The 20,182-nt window shown below is 44.4% G+C and overlaps 1 protein-coding gene across 1 annotated transcript in view; it reads left to right on the plus strand.

The window, feature by feature from the left end:
- Window positions 1-4,773: 4,773 nt before the first annotated feature.
- The window catches only part of ADAMTS16 (ADAM metallopeptidase with thrombospondin type 1 motif 16), a 132,506-nt gene continuing 117,097 nt past the window's right edge, over window positions 4,774-20,182 (plus strand). The window contains exons 1-3 of the mRNA XM_033110716.1: window positions 4,774-4,965; window positions 5,066-5,153; window positions 11,440-11,765. Of these exons, the coding sequence (XP_032966607.1) occupies window positions 4,870-4,965; window positions 5,066-5,153; window positions 11,440-11,765 (510 nt within the window). The 5' untranslated portion in view covers window positions 4,774-4,869. The remainder of the gene's footprint in view (window positions 4,966-5,065; window positions 5,154-11,439; window positions 11,766-20,182) is intronic.

The following is a 20,182-nucleotide window of genomic DNA, read 5'->3' on the forward strand; positions in this document are numbered from 1 at the left end:
CACCAGGTCACAGAGATGATGGACACAGGGTCACAGAGATGATGGACACCAGGTCACAGAGATGATGGACACTGGGTCACAGAGATGATGGACACCAGGTCACAGAGATGATGGACACCAGGTCAGAGATGATGGACACCATGTCACAGAGATGATGGACATTGGGTCACAGAGATGATGGACTCCAAGTCACAGAGATGATGGACACTGGGTCAATGAGATGATGGACACCAGGTCACATAAATTATGGACACAGGGTCACAGAGATGATGGACACCAGGTCACAGAGATGATGGACACTGTGTCATAGAGATGATGGACACCAGGTCACAGAGATGATGGACACTGGGTCACAGATATGATGGACACCAGGTCACAGAGATGATGGACACCAGGTCACAGAGATGATGGACACTGGGTCACAGAGATGATGGACACCAGGTCACAGAGATGATGGACACTGGGTCACAGAGATGATGGACACCAGGTCACAGAGATGATGGACACTGGGTCACAGAGATGATGGACACCAGGTCACAGAGATGATGGACACTGGGTCACAGAGATGATGGACACCAGGTCACAGAGATGATGGACACTGGGTCACAGAGATGATGGACACCAGGTCACAGAGATGATGGACACCAGGTCACATAAATGATGGACACAGGGTCACAGAGATGATGGACACCAGGTCACAGAGATGATGGACACTGTGTCATAGAGATGATGGACACCAGGTCATAGAGATGATGGACACCAGGTCACAGAGATGATGGACACTGAGTCAGACATGATGGACACCAAGTCACAGAGATGATGGACACTGGGTCACAGAGATGATGGACACCGGGTCCACTGGCAGACCCTGGAATCCCTTCCTGGGTAGACTGCATGCTTGGACTCTACTCCTATTGTGCTGCTTTCCAGACCAAACAAGAGTAGTGGACTGATGTCTACCGCTCTGTGATGAGGAAAACGCAGAGATTGTGAGTGGCATCAAGAGGCTTTCAAAGCAATCCCACAGTCATTTACGATCACTGGCATCAATTACATTTACAAATGAGGATTGGATATTATATGTCTACTTCATTTTGCTCTTCTAGTAATTCATTCTTATTTTATGAAAATGGTTCTGCTACAATTTGGAAAGGAAAAAACTGGTCCATATATATACATATATTTATATATATATATGTATATATATAATTTGTGGGAGCAATATGACATGTGGAGAGAGTTTGCGGTGGGCTTTAAGATTTGTATTTCATTGTTTGACACTATTTGGTACTACCTACTGTTTGAAAAGCAGTCTCCTGGATGCTGACCTCCTCCTTGTTCATGCCCCCTCAAGGACTCATCCTGTTACCATTTTCCTAAAACAAATTCCCAGTTGCAAAGGGAGTAACAGCCTTACAGCATGCTTGGTTTCACTGTCCTGCTGTTACACTGACACGTCCCACAAATAGGGCATGCTATGCAACAAGAAACCCCTTGAAATAAGACCTGGACTTTCCATCCCCCATCTGTTAAAGGGAAATGTTCTGCCCCCTCTCCTGCTATGTCCTTCCACCTTGAAGGAAGCTGTAGGAAGTACAGCACTCCTGGCCCGCCCCACTTCTTCTGCCACTCAGTGCTTCCTGAGAAGAGTGGCTTATGTGACCTGTGCATTTGGAAGAAAAATCGGGGCACCATAACTCCTACCCTTCTTCTTCCTTCTTGGGAGCTGCCAGACCCCAGAGGACATGTCCCTGTGCTAGTGTGTGGACTAGAAGGCCTAATGTTTGGAGGCGGAGTAAATTTAATGTCCAGGACCCTTGACGATTTATATATATGTATAAAATTTGTGGGAGCAATATGACACGTAGAGAGGGTTTACGGTGGGCTTTAAGATTTGTATTTCATTGTTTGGTACTATTTGGGGGCCGTTAGGCTACCCAGCTGTTTTTGTTGGGCCATCCATGTTTTTCACCAGTGCCAAGTGACTGCTGCTAGAGCAGGACCAGAGGTGCCAAGCTTCAGGCTCCTTGCTACTTTGATGTTAGAGCGTGGCTGTGGCTTTGGGGGACCTTTTCCATGGTCACACAGAATCTGCCCAGGAAGGCATGAGCTTGGACTGGAGGTGAGAGGTACTCAGCCAGGGAGTAGCTTGGAAGCCTCAGAATACATGCATCTGGCACACATGGCCTTTTCTTCCAAACATGGCCAAGGCAGGGATGCGGTTTTAATTGTTTCTACATCAGGAAGAGACGGGAGGGAAGATTCCAGGATGTAACCAAGGGGATTCCTTCAGAGGAAGCAAGCTCTGGGAAACCATTGGGAAGCATGGAACACCCCTAAAGCCTTGATCAATGCTGAGTTTTTCCATGTGGAATGCGTTCTGTCCTCTTTTCTCATGTCCCAGATACTCTCTGAACCCCATAGCCTCTGTTGAGTCACAGCACTGTGCCTAGGCTTGCTCAATGCTTTCTGCTCATCATAAACGCACTTTGCTAGCTGTTTATAGACTCGAGGTGGTTAGTGGTGAATGAAAAGAATCAGACCAACATAATATGCTTTTCATTAAGTTAAAGACATTCAATGTTGAAAGCATTCTTAATTTTGAGAGAATGTATTTACCATTGTTTTCTTATCTTAGAAAAATGGAAGCCAGGCAACCTAGTGTTGTGTTTCAGAAATTTCATTTGGAAATTTTACTAGCCCGTCTAATCTCACCTCTGCCTTCGGTCACTACCATCTGTCCTAGTCATTAAAGTACTTATCTATAACAGTGATCACTCTTAAATCGTCTTCATTTGTGCACACCACCTAACTTCCAACTTCTACCTTTCTCTTAAATGAACTTATCATCCGTCCATTTTTCAACAACCTCTCACGTGTTCGTCAAGGCCTCTATGGTTTCTCACTTGTTTTCTGACGTATTAGCTCATATTTGTTTCTCCCTCTCTAGCCTCGCTGTCTACAACCCATCCCCCCACTCTGATCATGGGACTCCCTAAGCAAACTCCTTCAACGGTGCACCACTGGCCCTCCTCATGCAAGCAGAGATTGTCTATTTAGAAACATCAAATCAGCAGCCACAGAAGGATGGGGCGGAAAAGAGGCTGGCAGTAAACAGAGCTTATAAATGCCACATTTTGATTCCAGGATTCCAATGTTGTCTATCCTCTAATCAGAGGGTTGGTTCTCTGGAGAAAGAATATGTTTGTGTGTCTGTGGAGGGAGAGAGAGAGAGAGAGAGAGAGAGAGAGAGAGAGAGAGAAAGAGAGAGAGAGAGAGAGAGCCAGCGAGCAGGGACCAGCCTCTGCACAGACATCAGTGCCCAGGATGTCTGGCCCAGGGCTGCCACAGGCAAGAGGCACTTCCAGGCTGGGCTAGCTGGGCAAAGGAAGCCAGAGAGCACTCCCACCACTTCCTTCTCCAACCTCCTCTCCAAAATGTGCAAACACACAAAGCTTGGCTAAACTGAATAAGGAGACACTGGGAACACCGAAGCTGAAGATCAGACCAGACACCTGCAGGAGGTAAGTGGTCAGAGAGGTGAAGAGCAACCAGTGGAGCAGACTGGTCACAGGCACTAACACGTGCGTGCACTTAGGCACTGGAACACACACTCACACACAAGCACGTACACACGCTTGCACATATAAGCATGCACTGACGCACTGGCACAAGCACGTACACACGCTTGCACATATAAGCGTGCAGTGACGCACACACACACACACACCTAAGTGCATGCACACCTGCACTCACATTCATATGCACACACATGCGTGTATGCAGACACACAAGCTGTGGAGAGATAAAGAACCTGGGCTGGGCTTGTTGCCTGACCGATGGCTTCTCCCTGGGCCCCAGGTGAGGCTGGTACAGCAGCCCAACCCCCCAGATCTAGCCGCTTCGCCCCTGGGTGCCCATTTGCATGCCGCCCAGCTGTGGACCATCCGGCGGACCTCCGATGAAGCTGTGAGTTCTCCCCACTTAGGTGCTGCGCAGGCAGCGAGCGGGCCACTCGGGGCCCTGGCTGCACAGGCAATGGAGGCAAGGCCAGTGGAGGGCAGCCTGGACCCCGAGGCCAGGAACGCCCCTACATCCATGGGTAGACAACGAGGAAGACAGAGCCTCCTCCACCCGCTGGTCACCCATCACCTCACAAGCCCCAGAGGATGCACATTCGCGTATACTCTCAGATCCAATGTTCCCCGGGCGGTCTGGTCGCCCTAGTTCCGCACTTGATCTTCCCACGGGGCGGGAGGGCGACCCCAGAGGGTCACACCGGCGTCCAGGAGCTCTGAGGCCGGCGGCAGGTGTGGGCGCCTTTGGCTGCGCACCTGGGGGTGGGGCTCAGGAGCAGCAAGGCGCGAGAAGCCAAGCGCGGCCAGCATAGTAGCCGGACAGTAGGTCCGCAGGGCGACGGGCAGGGCTGGGCGTGGCGGTAAGGGGGAGCAACCTGCTCATTGCTCCGCGCCGCAGACCCCTCTCCAGCCGCGCGCCCACCCGGCGCGCCGCTAGGCTCCAGCTGCTGGTGGGCGAGCGTCCAGCTCCTCCCGGTCCTTCTGCCCGCGAGCCCCACCTAGCCGCCCTCTTTCTCCTGCCGCTTCCCTCCCCCTCATTTCTCCCCTCCTGCCCTCCTCTCCAACTCCATCCTCTTCGCCCCTCCCGCCCCTCTCCCGGTTCTCCCACGGTGCGGGCGGGTGCTCCGCCCCCCGCGCGGCGCAGAGCCGCAGTAATAAGCCCGGCGCGGCCGGCGAAGGCACGGCGGGGCAGCGTCCTGCGCACGGGCGGCATCGGGTCCTGGCTGCCCACTTGCACGCCGCCCAGCTGTGGACCATCCCGCGGCCCCGGGACCTCTCGGAGCTCCTCCGGATGAGGACGCGCGGTCTCCCCACGGGGACGCTGCGCGGGCGGCGGGCCACGCGGGGCCCCCGCTGCGCGGCGCTCTGGCTGTTGCTTCTGGCGCAGGTGAGTGTGCAGGTGAATCCCGGGCAGTGGGGGCAGGGTCCCCGCGGCTCCCCGGCGCAGTCCGCCTCCTCACCGAGGTGTCCCCGCTGTTTTCCATCAGGCACCTGCGTGCGCCCTGGGACCAGCAGCGGCCTCGCCAGGGAGCTCCAGTGTCTGGCGTCCTCCGGGTCCCGCGGAGCAGCTTGGCGGTAAGTCCGCGAGCCGGGTTCTACTCCTTGCAGCGTAGCAGCTGGTGAGCCCATACCGCTGGTTTACGAGGTGCTGCGAACGTTAGTGTTTTTAAGATGCTTCTTTCTCACCTTAGGAGCCGGCACCTTTCCCCAACACTAACACTGTGTTCCCTTGTAAAACAGCAAAGGCTCGCCAACGTTATTACCACAAACATTAGGGAAACGGCAAGGGACTATATTAAAGAAAAAAAAAAAAAAGAGGGATCCAGAGACGGCAGCAATGTATGCATCACAGCAACTATGGCCATCTCCACCCCTCCTTCCTTTCCCCTCCCCCTCCTGCTTTTTAAACTGAAGTTTCTCTCTGACCTTGACTATCAGCAGCAATCAGAAGGGGCTCATTTTTGCTCAGTACTCACCCTCTTAGGATCAAAGTTGAAGCACTTCAAGAATTGCAGTAATTAGCATATTGTGACATCATAAGCAATCTCCATATCTTGTGCCAGGATTTGTCATAAACACAAATCTGATCCTTTTGCAATGTGTGATTTTACTTTGGCCGCTCACAAGCAGCGTTTGTGAATTTCGCATTTTCTGAGAATGGATCCTTCTGGCACGTCCCGAGCTGCACTAGGGCAAATGGGAAAGCAGCAGGTGTTGGGTATAGGTGGCTAGGTGGTTCTTATCTGGACCCAATTCATTTGCAATAACTCAGTATTAGTACTTTGCATCATTTCCAACTGTCATCTCAGATGTCAATAATGACTTTTAGAGGAAGAACGAGCTTTGATTATCCCAGCAGATTTTCAGAAAATCTGGAAACTTAAAGAGTTAATAATGCAAAATACCTGAATATAATTTCTTCACCTTTATACAATTGCATAAAGACAATAATGTATTCATTAACTATTGAAATTGTCTCCTACTGAATGAGTAGAGAAAGTCTATATAAAGTTACAAATGGGATGAGCTCAGGAGAAATAGGACTTTTTCCAGGACCACCAGAGGGAGCCAGATGTAAATGATATAAAATATTTAAAAATTACTTTTCACTGTGTATTTAAAGCTCACTTTCTTGGGGTTGCCCTGGTCTTCTTTATTGTTTCTCTTACAATGCATTCTATAATATAATTATCCACATTAGAATTTAATTTCCCCCCACCCCCACCCCCCCACACACACACTTTAAGAAAAGATTTTTGTAAAACTCTTGGTTCTCTAAAATCATGAACAGTCCTGAAGGTCTCGGGATTTTCAGAGTACTTTATAGCATTTATGGAGTTTCCTTTAAGATAGATGCATAATAGACAGAGAACCACTTACTTTCAGGAGGACAAGCTAAGGCCTCCTGCCTAAGCGTGCTTTCCTAAACCCTGGGAGAACAGACGCCTGGGAGCTGGACTCCAGCCTGGTTGGTGTGCGACTCTGGTCACCTGGCACCTCAGCTGGTGTCACAGCCCAGATTTGTCATGACTGCCACTTACCTTTGTTGGAACCTGAAGGAGAAGATGCAGTCCCTCATCAGTGAAGTCCTAGCTTACTGAGAAAACCGCCCTCATTCGCCATCTCCCCATGTTTTAGGTGTTTAGTTATGACAGGCTAAGTGGAAAGCTGTCTCTGGGGACAGCTTTCACAGAAAGACTCCTCTGCTCAGCAGAGTTATCTGTTACCAACTAGAAGAGCAGAGTGAGAGTACACTTTATGTGATGCTGGGGTCAGTTTACTGTTGGAAATCTAGGTATCCATTATACAAATTCAAAATACCCCTTTGGGTCATAAGGCTCTGTTTAAACACATACTAAACTACATTGCAAAGTTTGCTGGGTATCTGAAGTAATTATGCAATAGGAAGGAGAACTGCATATGCTAATTGAGGCAACAAAGGACAACTTCCTTGAGGTCAATTGTGCTTTCAGACATTAGGTGCACCCACTTCTTTGTAGCTGGTCAGCATTGCTTTTCCTTAAAAGGAGACTCAAAAGCTTTCCCCCATAAATTTACCATTGTAATCTGCTTGTTAAGAGCAGAGGCATATCACAGGTTGGATAACTTTTTAATTCTAGAGTAAGTTGAACTTTTGGGGTGCGGTTTTAGAAGCTCCTTAGCACTTGTTTCCTCGGACGTGAGAGGTCTGTTTGTGTATGTGCCTTGGGAGTTTATATTGATTCACACTGAAACATTCCCAAACAGGAGGCAGGGCGGTGTTTTTCAGGTTGGCCCAGTGGTCTGCTTGTAAATGTTTAACAACAGGCTCTTTGGAGCTCTGATTTGTAACGTCCTCTGGTTCTCACGGGGTAAATATCCCCACTAGGGCTGATTTCAAGTTATCTATGTGATAATACAAAATACAGAATTAGGACAGAATGTGCAAAATCAGCACTCTGCAGCTGGCCAGGCACACTCGCAGAGGGTCCACGCCCTATGCCCTCTGTTGGAAACCAGCCCATTCCCAGACTTGATGTCTTGGTCAGAAAGCCTCCTGAAATCGAGTTGTCCGGGGGTACTGGCTTGAGCAGCCAGCTGTGCATTTTTCCTCCTTAACAAAATCTACATAGGGCCCAGGTCTGATTTAAAGGATTCTCAAAGGTCAAGAATCACATTAAGTTTTTCCTGAAATCACAGCCAGCAGTTGTGGGGATTGTAATCTTAAAACATAGCTCAAATGTTAGTTTCCAATTTTCAGTTTAATGCAATTATATGTTGACTTTTTTCCAAAAAGTAACAAGTGTGTGGTGAGATGCTATGCTTATTTTGTTCATTCATTGAATTCTTTAGCTGCGACCTACTTCACACTGATTTACACATAACTGAGAGTATGTGTTGGATACAAAGGATTGCTTTTTGCTACGTTAGCATTTCTCCCTCTTGGCACTGTTGCTGTTTGGTTGTGGGGTTCTGTCCTGTGCATTGAAGACCATGTAGCAGCTTGCGTGCATTTGACCCACTAGGTTCCAAGAGCACCACTGTCTCCTCCTGCTTTGGGTCAACCAAAAATGTCCCCAGACATTTGTTCCCTGAGGGTAGCAGAGGGGAGTCACCCCTGTTTGGGAACCACTGGACTAAGTTGAAAGACAGGTCTTCCTCCTTCACCAGTGTCTCCCTCACTCTCAGGGAGGGATTGTCATTGATCACAATGGGTGGCTTTGCAGGGGTTAGAGCTGGGGTGCTGGGGCTTGCACCTGGCTGTCCTCCAGAAGTGACCATTACCTTTTCAGGAATTTCGTGAGCTGTTTGTTGAAAATTAAGATATATAAACTCACAGTGAAGGAAATCGTAGTAAACACAAAATAAAATACTCAAACTTCATTGTCCCTTCACAATTCTTTTACTGTGTTTTACTATTATCTATGCTCGTGAGGTATTTGCTTATATAGCACCTGTATGGTGGAAATACTATGTAACGGTGTGCTACTGAGCATGTTTTCTAAACTTCGCGTTCAGTAATGTCATCCAGGTAACAAAATCAGCCAAGGTGGGAGTATTTACACCGGAGAAATTGGTATATGCTGTAAACCAGGCTCCTCCCCCTCCCCTGCCCCTGCCGAGGTAGCTGGGTGTCAAACATGCGTCAGCACAGCACTGCATGTACTTATGTAAAAGCGGCATGTCAGTCATTATTTTGAAAAATAGATATTATCTGCCATCCAAAAGAAAGGTCATAAGAATATGGTTTATATCATTCGGAAACAATTTGATTTTGTTAAATGGTAATCGTCTTTTTATATGCAATAAATTTGCTGGAACAGTGCTTGGAACAGTTCTCATGCTTCTGTCTTCACCTCTATTGTAATAGGAAGAGGCGAGTGGTGATTGGAGAGTACTCCCCAAGAGCCCCAGAGGGCAGGGTGACAGGTGATAACATGACTATGTCACAGCCTGTCCTCTTCATCCAGAAAGCCAGGCATGAGGAAGGTGGTTTGGGGAAAAGCAAACTTAACAGATGTGAGCTTTTTACTTTTGTCTTTCACGGTGGTCCAGGACAAACTGCAATCACATGCATATACCAGACACACAATTCCTGACTTGTTTTCCCCTTTCTGCTATTATTGCATACAGTGTGACTGGATCTGTTTTACTTTCTCATTTTCTGAAAAAATATGAAACAGTTCCAGTATATTTCACCTGTGAGACACGGTGCCCTGCTTTGACATGTATTTCAGTGGTTGGCTGTCAAGCTGTCTGCCAGAACATGCTTCCTGTTCAGTCTGCAGTGGCCCAGTTCACCAGTTACCTCACAATGCCCATTCATCCATACCTGCATGAAGGGGCCAGGACTGGGCAGTCGCACATCAAAGCTCGGGGCCAGAGGAAGCAGGAAGCCTGGAGTTGCAGAGCCCATAACCTAGGCCTAAGCTATTCTGTCCCTTGATCAGGTTGGCTGCCTGGCCTTGGACCCTGACGTGTTATGGGCTTTAGCCCGGTGGCTTCAGGCAGTGCCTTTTCATCCACGGCCTTCCCGGTCTCTCCCAAACCCAAACACGTGCCTTTGTTAACCATCCTCTGGCTGCCACCACTCTGTTCCTGTGTAACCATATAGCTGCCTGCCAGGAAAGCACAGGGACGTGTGGACAGGTACCTGCCGTGAAGAAAAACTTTTTCCAGTAAAATAATTACCCAAGTGCTGTTCCCTTATGACCTAATGCCACTTCTATGGGATGATGCTTTATTTTCTCTTAAGACTCCAAGAAGCGTGTTCAACTCACACTAAGGTTGAAAACGGTCCCAGTTATTAAACATCTAACAGGACAGCCTCATACATCCATTTTTAGGATGTTAGAGTCCGGACGAGAATGTTAGAATTGGGGTTGTGTTAGGCACGTAAGAGGTGGTGGCACTTAGAGTCTCAAGGACTGTCCATCTCACTGCAGGGCTAAGTCTCTCCAGCTTCGGCCTGACATCGTTTCAAAGACATCTCAGGAAGCCGGGAGGGCGGCCTGAGCTCATACCAAGCTGCTATTTCCCGATGACTAGAAAACGTGGGATAGGAAGCAGGCCCTCTTGGGAGGTGTGCCGCCTGTCGCTAACATGCAAATGCAGGCACACATACCACACGTTTAAACATCTCGAAGGTAGAAACCAAGTTAATACATCGTTAACTAAAACATTCTGTAAGTGAGCCTTGACAAACCCACCTTCGCATGGCCTAAAAGTCAAAGATGGCCGTGCAGGGCGAGCTGTCCCCTGGACACCCCTTCCTTAAAAGAAGCCTGTCCTGCTCAGGACAGACGCGACCTTTCCCGACCTCTGGAGCGCAGAGGTGATGCCATTAATGATGGTACTGAGAGAACAAGTCCTGCTCTAGGATGAAAACTAAATCATTATCTAGAAGGGAGAACCCTCTTTGGAGAAGCAAACTGCGGTATTCCCAAGAAGGCCACTGCTCAGGATTCTGACGGGGCTGCAGTTTCTCTGTACTTTTCACAGAGAGGAAAATGACTCAGAGGTACATGGAGTGCAACTTGCAAGATTGTCGCCCATGCAGACCTCCGTGGGTGTCCTGAAATCCCAGAGCTCTGTGGGGTGTTCTAGGCTTTTTAAAAAGAAATCACTTACTTGACTGCTTCAGGCTAGCGTAGTATGAATTAGAGTGGGAAGAAGAGCATGGGTCATGTTTTGGAAAGACCCTGGAGCGTGACATACGTCAAGTGCTAAGAGCCCAGGCCAGTCAGAGGGTCAGCGGGGGCTTCCATTGGGAACAGATACACATGTGAGCATTTCCAAGTGTTAACATCTGGGAATCTTGGAGTGTGAGTGCAGTCCACCTTTTCTCTTACATGTTCAATGATTTAATGTCAAAAAATAAGCAGCAAAGAATGCCTATCTTATTTGTCTGTCTGTTGTCTGAAAAATTGTCAGCATTTTTAAGCTGAAATTTCTTACCACAATGAAGATGTTTGTGAAAGACAGAAAGAATATGACAAAAGGAATGCTTAGAACTATGAAAATGATTGCGTATTATAATTACTCTTAAGTAAAATTTTTGAAATATAAAAGTCCACTTTTTAGTTTTACTTGGTCTGCAATCTTTTTCTCCTCTGAGCGTCATAGAATTTGCTGGATTGGTAATAACACGTTATAGGAACAGCAGTGAGTTCCCTTTTCAAGACCACTTTTAAGTTTTTCCCTCTCGTTTCTGGTTCTGTGCATTGTGCTGTTTGGATCTGAGGATGCGTCGATGTTGAAAATGCCTCCATCATTTTTCACAGGGTGAAAGTGTCATATGGTAATCAATTCTATTTGGAAAAGTCCATATTCTTTTCAAAACTCTGAAATTACTTAGTCACACCCTGTCTTACACTTTCAGAATATGACCTCGTGTCTCCCTACGAGGTTGATCGCAATGGCAATTACGTGTCCCAGGAGATCACGCACCCTCAGAGGAGGAAACGAGCGCTGGCCCAGCCAGGAGTGGACTCTCTTCACCTTCGGCTAAAAGGCTTCAGGCACGACTTCCACATGGAACTGAGAACTGCCAGCCACCTGGTGGCCCCAGGCTTTCTCATTCAGACGCTGGGAAGGGCAGGCACTAAGTCAGTGCAGGCTTTTCCGCCCGAGGAGTTCTGCTTCTATCAAGGCTCCTTACGGTCCCACAAAAATTCTTCAGTGGCCCTTTCCACCTGCAAAGGTTTGGTGAGTACAGCTCTTGCCACCTGCAGTGTGGCAGCGGGGACAGTGATGTGTGAAAGGAGAAAGATGACAGATCTCACTTGAAATATTTTGGCTCATTCTTCATTATTGCAGTGCAGACATCTTTGATCTGTAAAAGCAGGAGAAAATTGCCAAGTCATCAGTCTAAAATATGTTACGCAGCCTTCTTTGTTCCATTTGAAAATAGCGCATACGTCCAGCTTTTTGTCGCCATTGTTGTTTTAGAATAATTGTGAAAGAGCACTGTAGCTTGAAAACTGTATGTAAGCATTGATGGCCACCGCTGAAGGCATTGGCTTCTTAGAAGATGATTTTATAATAACTTACTGGCCATCGCTAATACTGGAGAAGTGTCTTCACTTTGAATAGAATGTAGTCCTCAAATGGTAATTATTTGACCAGATCACATGACTTCTGCCATTCTGATGAGGATGACATGGTTATAAATTGGGATGTTCATTCCAGATGGGTGGATGAATTCATGGCAGGGCAGCACTGGTCTTATTAGACTAATGGTTCTATTGATTGGTTCATCCCCCTGTTTTCTTAGTGTCTGATTTAGACATTGAACATCACTTAGAGCTTCAGGTGGTCCCCTTTGTTGGGACTCCAGAAGGAGGAGCATGTGGCTAGGTTGAAAGATGCTAGTACCCCTCAGGCTGACCCAAACCGAAATCTTAATGGCATGCCTTTTACTTTTCTTAAAACATTTCTATATTTTTAGGGAAGAAAAGCTTATTAGAATCCCAAATACAAGTTAATGAGTCACACACAGACGACAGAGAAATGACTCAGGGAGCAGAACGGAAATGTGTGGCCCAAACACCTCAAGGTTGTGACCATGTTAAAGATTTGCTAAGCAGGTTCCTGAACATGTATTACATCTCCAGAAAATGCTTGAGGTCTGTCTTAGATTTATTTCCCTCTTTTGAAAGAGGAAATTCAGACTCTACATAACAGACGGATTCTATGTATGTGTATGTGAATAGTGGATGCTGAAGGGGCATTCATAACCAGTTTCTTAAAATAATAAATTGTGCAAGTGCTAACTCCTCTGAAATATGTATTTTAAAATATTAGCTTCTGCTTTTTAGGAGAATGTGGTATGGCTTGGTCTCATGTCTACCTTCACTTATCAAAGTATTTGGCTTTGAGAATGGATGCAGCAGAGTGGGCACAGATGTGGTGGTTGTTACTTGGCCAGCGTGCTAAGCATGAAGACTGTGTGGCTGATTTCTTCCATGATCTCCCAAGAAAAATATACCTTCCTTAACTAAAGGACTAAAGTCTTCACATAATACACTGAAGGAAAATATCTCTTCCTTGGCTTTCTTTGACAAAAGTTCAGAGCAGAAATGGAAGCCATCTGTGGGGTAGGGAGGTGGGCCCTACCCTTCAGAGCTTGGCATCCTTGGATTTGTTTGTGGAGAATGGGTGAGGTGGTCCCCACTAACCTGCAGGGGTGCAGGCTCATTGGTACTCCGGTCTCAGTGAACCAAGGCTCTCCCAGGATGGCTGAGCCATGCCCTGGAGTCTGTCCCATGGAGAGGGCTGACTGGCTGCAGCTTGAGATTTCTGGCTCTCTTTGAACTCAATGGGAGTTACCGGCAAAAGCTATAATGACAAGTATGTGAAAGATAAAGAAGTGAAAAAGAACAGGAAAAAAAAAAAAGATTTCTCTGGACAATGAACACTGGAATTTAATATTTTGGTCACTGGAATAGAAATCCGTGTGCTTTCACCATTGATCTTCCAAATACATTAATTCCAGCTTCACTGATACTTTGTCTGGAGATGGTCATTACAAACATGATCTCAATTAGACATATGAGTGTGAGTGACAAGCCATATGATAAGACCAACCAAAGATATTTTAAGGAAGGAAAGGGGAAGATAAAGAAATCCTTCATCTTTAGCCAGATAACAAAAAAACATTGAATGTGAATGTCCCTCAAATGACTACCAAGTCTGTTCTTTTGTGATTGATGGTTACCCCATCCCACATCTTTCAAATCCATTAATATATGAAGAAAACTGGAGTGTCTTTTACATTAGATGATGACTCCCTTTTGGTTACTGTTGTTGTTCTTGGTTAGTTCAGATTCTAATTAAGTTCCAGGTAGATCTCGATTAAGCATTTTTTTAAAAAATTAAAGTTTATTGGGGTGACAACTGTTAGTAAAGTTACATAGATTTCAGGTGTACAATTCTGTATTACATCATCTGTATATCACATTGTGTGTTCACCACCCAGAGTCAGTTCTCCTTCCATCACCATATATTTGACCCCCTTTACCCTCATCTATGGCCTCCCTCCCCCGTTACCCTCTGGTAACCACTAAACTATTGTCTGTGTCTATGAGTTTTTGTTTCTTCCTTTGTTTGTCTTGTTCCTTTGTTGTTTCCAATTTTATATACCACATATCAGTGAAATTATATGGTTCTCGACTCTTTCTATCTGACTTATTTTGCTTAGTATAATAATCTCAAGATCCATTCATGTTGTCACAAATGGCACTATTTCATCTTTTCTTATGGCAGAGTAATATTCCATCAAAAGCAAGGGGAGTAAACCTAAAATAAATACATGGGACTATATTAAACTAAAAAGCTTCTGCACAGCAAAAGAAATCGACAAAATAAACAGGCAACGAACTGAACGGGAGAAGATTTTTGCAAACAATGCCTCCAGTAAGGGGCTAATATCCAAAATATACAAGGAACTCTTACAACTCAACAACAACAACAGAAACAATCCAACTGAAAATGGGCAGAGAACCTGAATAGATATTTCTCCAAAGAGGACACACAGATGGCCAGTGAGGCATTTTCTTAAAGAGTTTCTAGTTGACTCGGTTATCTGAGTCAGGAGTGAACAGAATTCTCTTTTGTTTGCTCTGTTATCGCTCACACACCTTTCCAGACCCTAGTGGAGAGCACTCTGAAAACCAGACCCCTGGGGATAGGAGGTCATCAATATTCTATTCTCCTGATTTCATCTACAGTATGGAACTATTATTACCTTTAAGGGAAAATATATTGCCTAATTAAGAATTTAATATGTTGTATCATTCAATTAGACAAAAAAAGGTTTACAACTGTGTGACATTGCAATTTCCAAACTGGTAAATAGTTTTTTCCTCATAGTTCTCAAATCTTGAGTTTGGCAACATTTTGCTGCAGTCCTCTAATAATCGACTTGAGGAACACTATGAAATATGTTTGGCTAGCGTGAATAGTGCTGCTATGAACATTGGTGTACAAGTTTTTGTGCAGATATATGTTTCAGTTCTCTTGGGTTTATACCTAGGAGTATAATTACTGTGTCATAAGACAATCATATGTTTAACATTTTAAGGAACTTCTAAACTGTTTTCCACAGTAGCTGTGCCACTTTACATCCTCCCAGCAACGTATGAAGGTTCTAATTTCTCCAAATTCTGGCCAACATTTGTAGTCCATCATTTTCATTATAGCCATCCTAATAAGTATGAAGTAGTATCTTATTGGGGTTTTGATTTGCTGGATAAGAGTATTGTTTGACAGTTTGTTGTTGTTGTATGTTTTTTTTTTCCTTCCAGCACTTTGAATATGTTGTCCTACTGCCTTTTAGCTCCCCTCATTTCTGATTAGAAGTGAGCTGTTTATCTCAGTGTAGTGTAGTGTACATAAGATTTGTTTTTCTATTGTTTTCAAGATTTTCTCTTTGTTTTTGTCTTTCCACATTTTTACTACGTATGATGTGTATGGATATGGGTGTCTTTGGGCTTATGAACTTTGGGACGCCCATTATGCATATTTTGGTGTGCTAATGGGTCCCATATTTCATCGTAGCTCCATTCATTTTACTTCATTCTTTTTTCTCTGTGTTCTTCAGATTACGTGATTTCCATGGCTTTATCATTAAGTTGACTTATTCCCTGCTGGCAGTTCAAATATACTGTTAAGTTTCTATAGTAAATTTTTCAATTTGGATTGTACTTTTCAACTCCATTATTTCCATTTGGGTCTTTTTTTTATAGTTTCTCTTATTCTGCATTTTATAAGATGTTCTAGGCTTTGTTTTAATTCTTGAATCATAGTTTCCTATGTTTCTTTTTAACATATTTATAATAGTTGCCTTGAAATCTTTGTCTACTAGGTCTAATATCCAGATCTCCTCAGAAGCAGTTTCTGTCACCTGTTTCTTTTCCTATACATGGGTCACACTCTTTTGTTTCTTTGCATGTCTCAAAATTTTTTGCTGAAAACTGAACCTTGTAGATAATATATTGTAGTAACTCTGGATATTGACCATCCTCTGCCACTCCAGGGCTTGTTTGCTATTGTCTTCTTTTTGATTGTTGATGTGGTGACTCGACAGGACTAGTCTTCCTGAAAGCCTGTGCTCGCCTGCCTCTATGGGTATTACACCTGTTAGCCTACACTAATGGCTAGCTGACTTTTTTTTTTCAATATCCTGCAGCATAAATTGCTCCACAGTCTGATTTGATTAAAGAGGAATACTTTAAAGGATGAGGATGCTGCTGCCTGTTGTTGAGACTGCTCCGACACCAGGGGAATCTACTTTGCTGTCGTTTTCCCTGAGTCTCTGCTAAACTTCTGGTCCACATCCTGTTTTGCTTACTGTTATGTGTGTCATGGAGCTACCAGCCTTCTCTTAATTGCTTGCAGCCAATGGCTCCAGGACTTTTAGTAATGCCCTTAGGCATGAACTTTCACACACTCCACTCCCAATAAAGTCAAGCCCTTTGGGGAAGCTCCGCGTGTGCACAGCTTGCATCTCTTCCTGGGCAAAATGTGGGATGGTACTGCCCTACATGTGCCAGAGTAACACACCTATTGTAGGAATGGAGCACTGGGTGGGAATGCTATCACCTGGTCTTCTCTGCTTTGGCTCCCTTGCCTGAAACCTCTACCTTACAAGTGAGCTGGGGTAGGATGTTCAGGGTTCCATTAGTCTTCGTTTGCTTAGTCTGGAGTAGGTCTTCCACCCTTTGAGTAGGGGCCACTTGGTAAAGGGAAATCATTTCCCATGGCCATGGCTGCCTAAAATAGAGCTTCTGCAATATGGAACCGAGGGGCTGAGAGAAGCTGGTGGCTGCCTCCTCCTGACATGGAAATGTAGCTCTAGAATGGGACTTGACTACATTTAGTTTAATACAGCTTTCTCCACTTTTTGTGCCTTTGGGACAATTTATAGGGACATTAAATGGTTTGGATATATATGTGTGTGTGTGTATATATGTGTGTGTGTGTGTGTGTGTGTGTGTGTGTGTGTGTGTGTATGTGTGTATATATATATATATATATATATATATGGAATTGCATTGTGTGTGTGTATAATTTTAGCAGCTAAATGGTTGTTTCACTGGAAAGACTGTCTGCCACATTCACACTGCTGTTCTGTAACTAATCTCTGCTAGGTGCTATTATTAACACATTTTAGAGATCATTGCCCAAAACCATTGTATTATCCCCATTTTACAGCTCATTCCCAAGAAAATGCTTGAAAGAAATGATATTTGGCCGTAAGTAGCCTGACTCAGAACCAGTGTCTAAAGGACAATACTGTTTTGCTTCCCTTGATCATGAGGTTATTGCTGCCTAACAGAGACCTGCAAGATCATTTACGTGAATTTCCATAGCATCACCTTGAACGTGCTCTCAATTGTAAAGACGTTCTCCTTTGGTTTATACCTTAATGCCACCTTCTTGGCCCTCTGGCCCTCTCTGAGCTTAGAGGTCCCATTTCTAATGTATCAGGGACTTCATTCAAGTACATGCATTTGTTTCATATTATCACTTTTTTTTTTAATACCAGTCTGTGAGCTCTTCTAGATGCCTTGTTTTATTCATCTTTGTATCCCCAAATTCCAGTAAATGTTAAACCAAAATTAATTTTTCATGTAATGATGATTGTATTTCAATATATCATTCAAAAACTATATCGTCTCAACCTCTATTTGAGGCATGAATACATATAAAAATAATTTCGTAATCCATGTATCTTGCCATGACTAATACCAAACAAACTAAATTTTCTTTCAAAGCACATATTTTTATTCAGAAATGGTTCAATCAATAAGGTTTCTGACAATTTTTAAAAACTCCCATTAGTCAATGCTTTTAAGAGGTTTCTTTGGAAATATTTTGTGTTGCATATGACAGGATTAGATTTCCTTGAAGGACTTCATGCAAGTTCTCTAGTAGGATTAGAACTTTAGCCAAAAATAATAACACTGTCAAGTCTATCAATTGTCCTTGGCACAAAATCTGAATGAACTTTAGCTCCTCTTGCATAAAGCATTATGTTTGTTACTGAATTAATGTGTAGGATTTACACCACTTCAAAAATCTAATTATCCTCATTTTCAACCATGTTGGAAAACTTGTGCATGTCACAGTTCTCAGTTCTCTTCAAGGGTTCCCTAACTTGGTAGGAGACTTACTCTAGAACCTGGTTTGAATTATACAAGGTTTCATTTCCAGGCACAAACTCCAGGGAGTCTCTAGAAACTCTAGTCATTGCAAGTTTTTCTATAGCACACAATAAATCCTAGGAAACTGAAATATTGCCGAAATTTGAAGTAATGTTGAAAAATATTCATGAGCCAGGGTGCTAAAACAGGAGTAGAAAAGGACAGTCAACGTGGAGAAGGTCAGAAGAGATCAAATGAGTTTTAAAATAAAGGTGTCACCATCTGAGAAGGGTGGTGATGGCATAACCAGTTGGTAACATGTCAGTTTTGGGAAGCATGTGGGAAAGTTGTAGAGACAGTAAGGTTTTCAGATAAAGTATGGCCAAAGTTTTGTGGTTATTAGGAAATTTACAAGGTTAGTATGGAAAAATGACTAGAAAGAACTGGATAATTCCATAAATTTCTGCTAATTAAGAATAAATACAGTAAGAAATTTGAAATTGACAGAAACAAAAGTATTCGATCACTAGAAATAGATCAAAGGAATATTGTATAAGGTAATATTTTATACTTGAAAAAGCCACATATTTTTTCTATTAGCTTGTATTACTTGTAAACAAAGATGAGATGATTAGAGACATTTAATTATAAAACATGGTTTTGTTCCAGTTCCCTTATTTTTCAGGTGATGAGTCTGAGATGCAAAAGGGTGGACTGATTGGCCAATATTACAACGTCAGGTGGATTCAGATAGGTCTACGGTGCACATCTTCAGATTCTCCGTCCAGTGACGTTTTCACTGAAACACAAGGGATGCTCTTACTTTTTTCACTATAGGGAATAATAGCCGGTTGAAGAAGTTTAAATGTTGGAATATGTGCCAGAGATTTTAAAAATAAAGCAAGTGTGTCCTTTGTCTGAAGATCTGGGCAAGGTAGCAGTGGGGAGATGAGAGACTGGCAGGCTTCTGTTCTAGTTGGGGGTTGGTGCTCCGGATGTCCCTTTGTTGGGTGAGGTTTCCCTGTCCCCACCAAGGACAGCCTTCATATGGATCCACATCATGGTCAGTAGGATACTTCCTGTAAGGATCCTTGGAACGGTGCTCCACAACCAGTGTGAACATGATTTTATTCTTGGTGAAGATCAGCCTAATAACAGCAAAACCCACCCCACTGGAGGAGCAGGAATGTGATCCCTGTGGTCATTTCCTCTGGGGGAAGACCCAAGTCTAGGATCCTCCAAAGAGCAAGGGTGCTCCAAACCTCGAGAGGGATTATTTAAGAGAACATCCAGCCCAGAGAGAGTAAAAGAGATGGCCCGATGAGACCAGCTTCTTTAAAGTAAAATCCCGCTTGCCTGAGGTTCAAACAGGGCAGCCTGATTGTATCTGCTGGACACACATGTAACTTATTTTTCTACCTAAGCGTCACTTTCACTATGAGGCCCACCCATCTAAAATTGCCTACTCTTCCCCCTTCCATACAAATTTTCTGTCCCTTTCCCTGATTTACTTTCCTGTTGAGTATTTATCATTATCTGCATCAATTATAGTCCAGTTAGGAGACAGAAACCACACAAATTCACTGAAAGGAGAGAATTAATGCAATGTATTAAGTAGGTATGAAAGAACTGAAAGATTAAAAAGAGAATACTGTGGCATCACAAGCTAGCAAATGCAAAAAGCAGCTACAGCCCCTAGGACTGAGGGAACTGGGGGAAGAAGTTGAGATTATTACAATTTAGATGCTTGGAGCTCAGCTCAAACCCCCGAGTAAGAGGAGCTGGCCAGCTGATGCTAGAACTCTGATGGCACATGTTGCTGCTGTTTCTTCAAGTAAACAGCAGACTGGAACAAGCTGGTGTTAGTGGAACAAACTGCCACTGCCAGGGTGAAGAAAGGCTGAAAGGAACAGGAAGCTGACAGGAAGGCTATAGGGAACATACAGGATGTCCACAGGGAGCAGACAGGAAGTGTAT

The sequence above is a fragment of the Rhinolophus ferrumequinum genome, chromosome 7 (genome assembly GCF_004115265.2).
Source record: "Rhinolophus ferrumequinum isolate MPI-CBG mRhiFer1 chromosome 7, mRhiFer1_v1.p, whole genome shotgun sequence".
NCBI lineage: Eukaryota > Metazoa > Chordata > Mammalia > Chiroptera > Rhinolophidae > Rhinolophus > Rhinolophus ferrumequinum.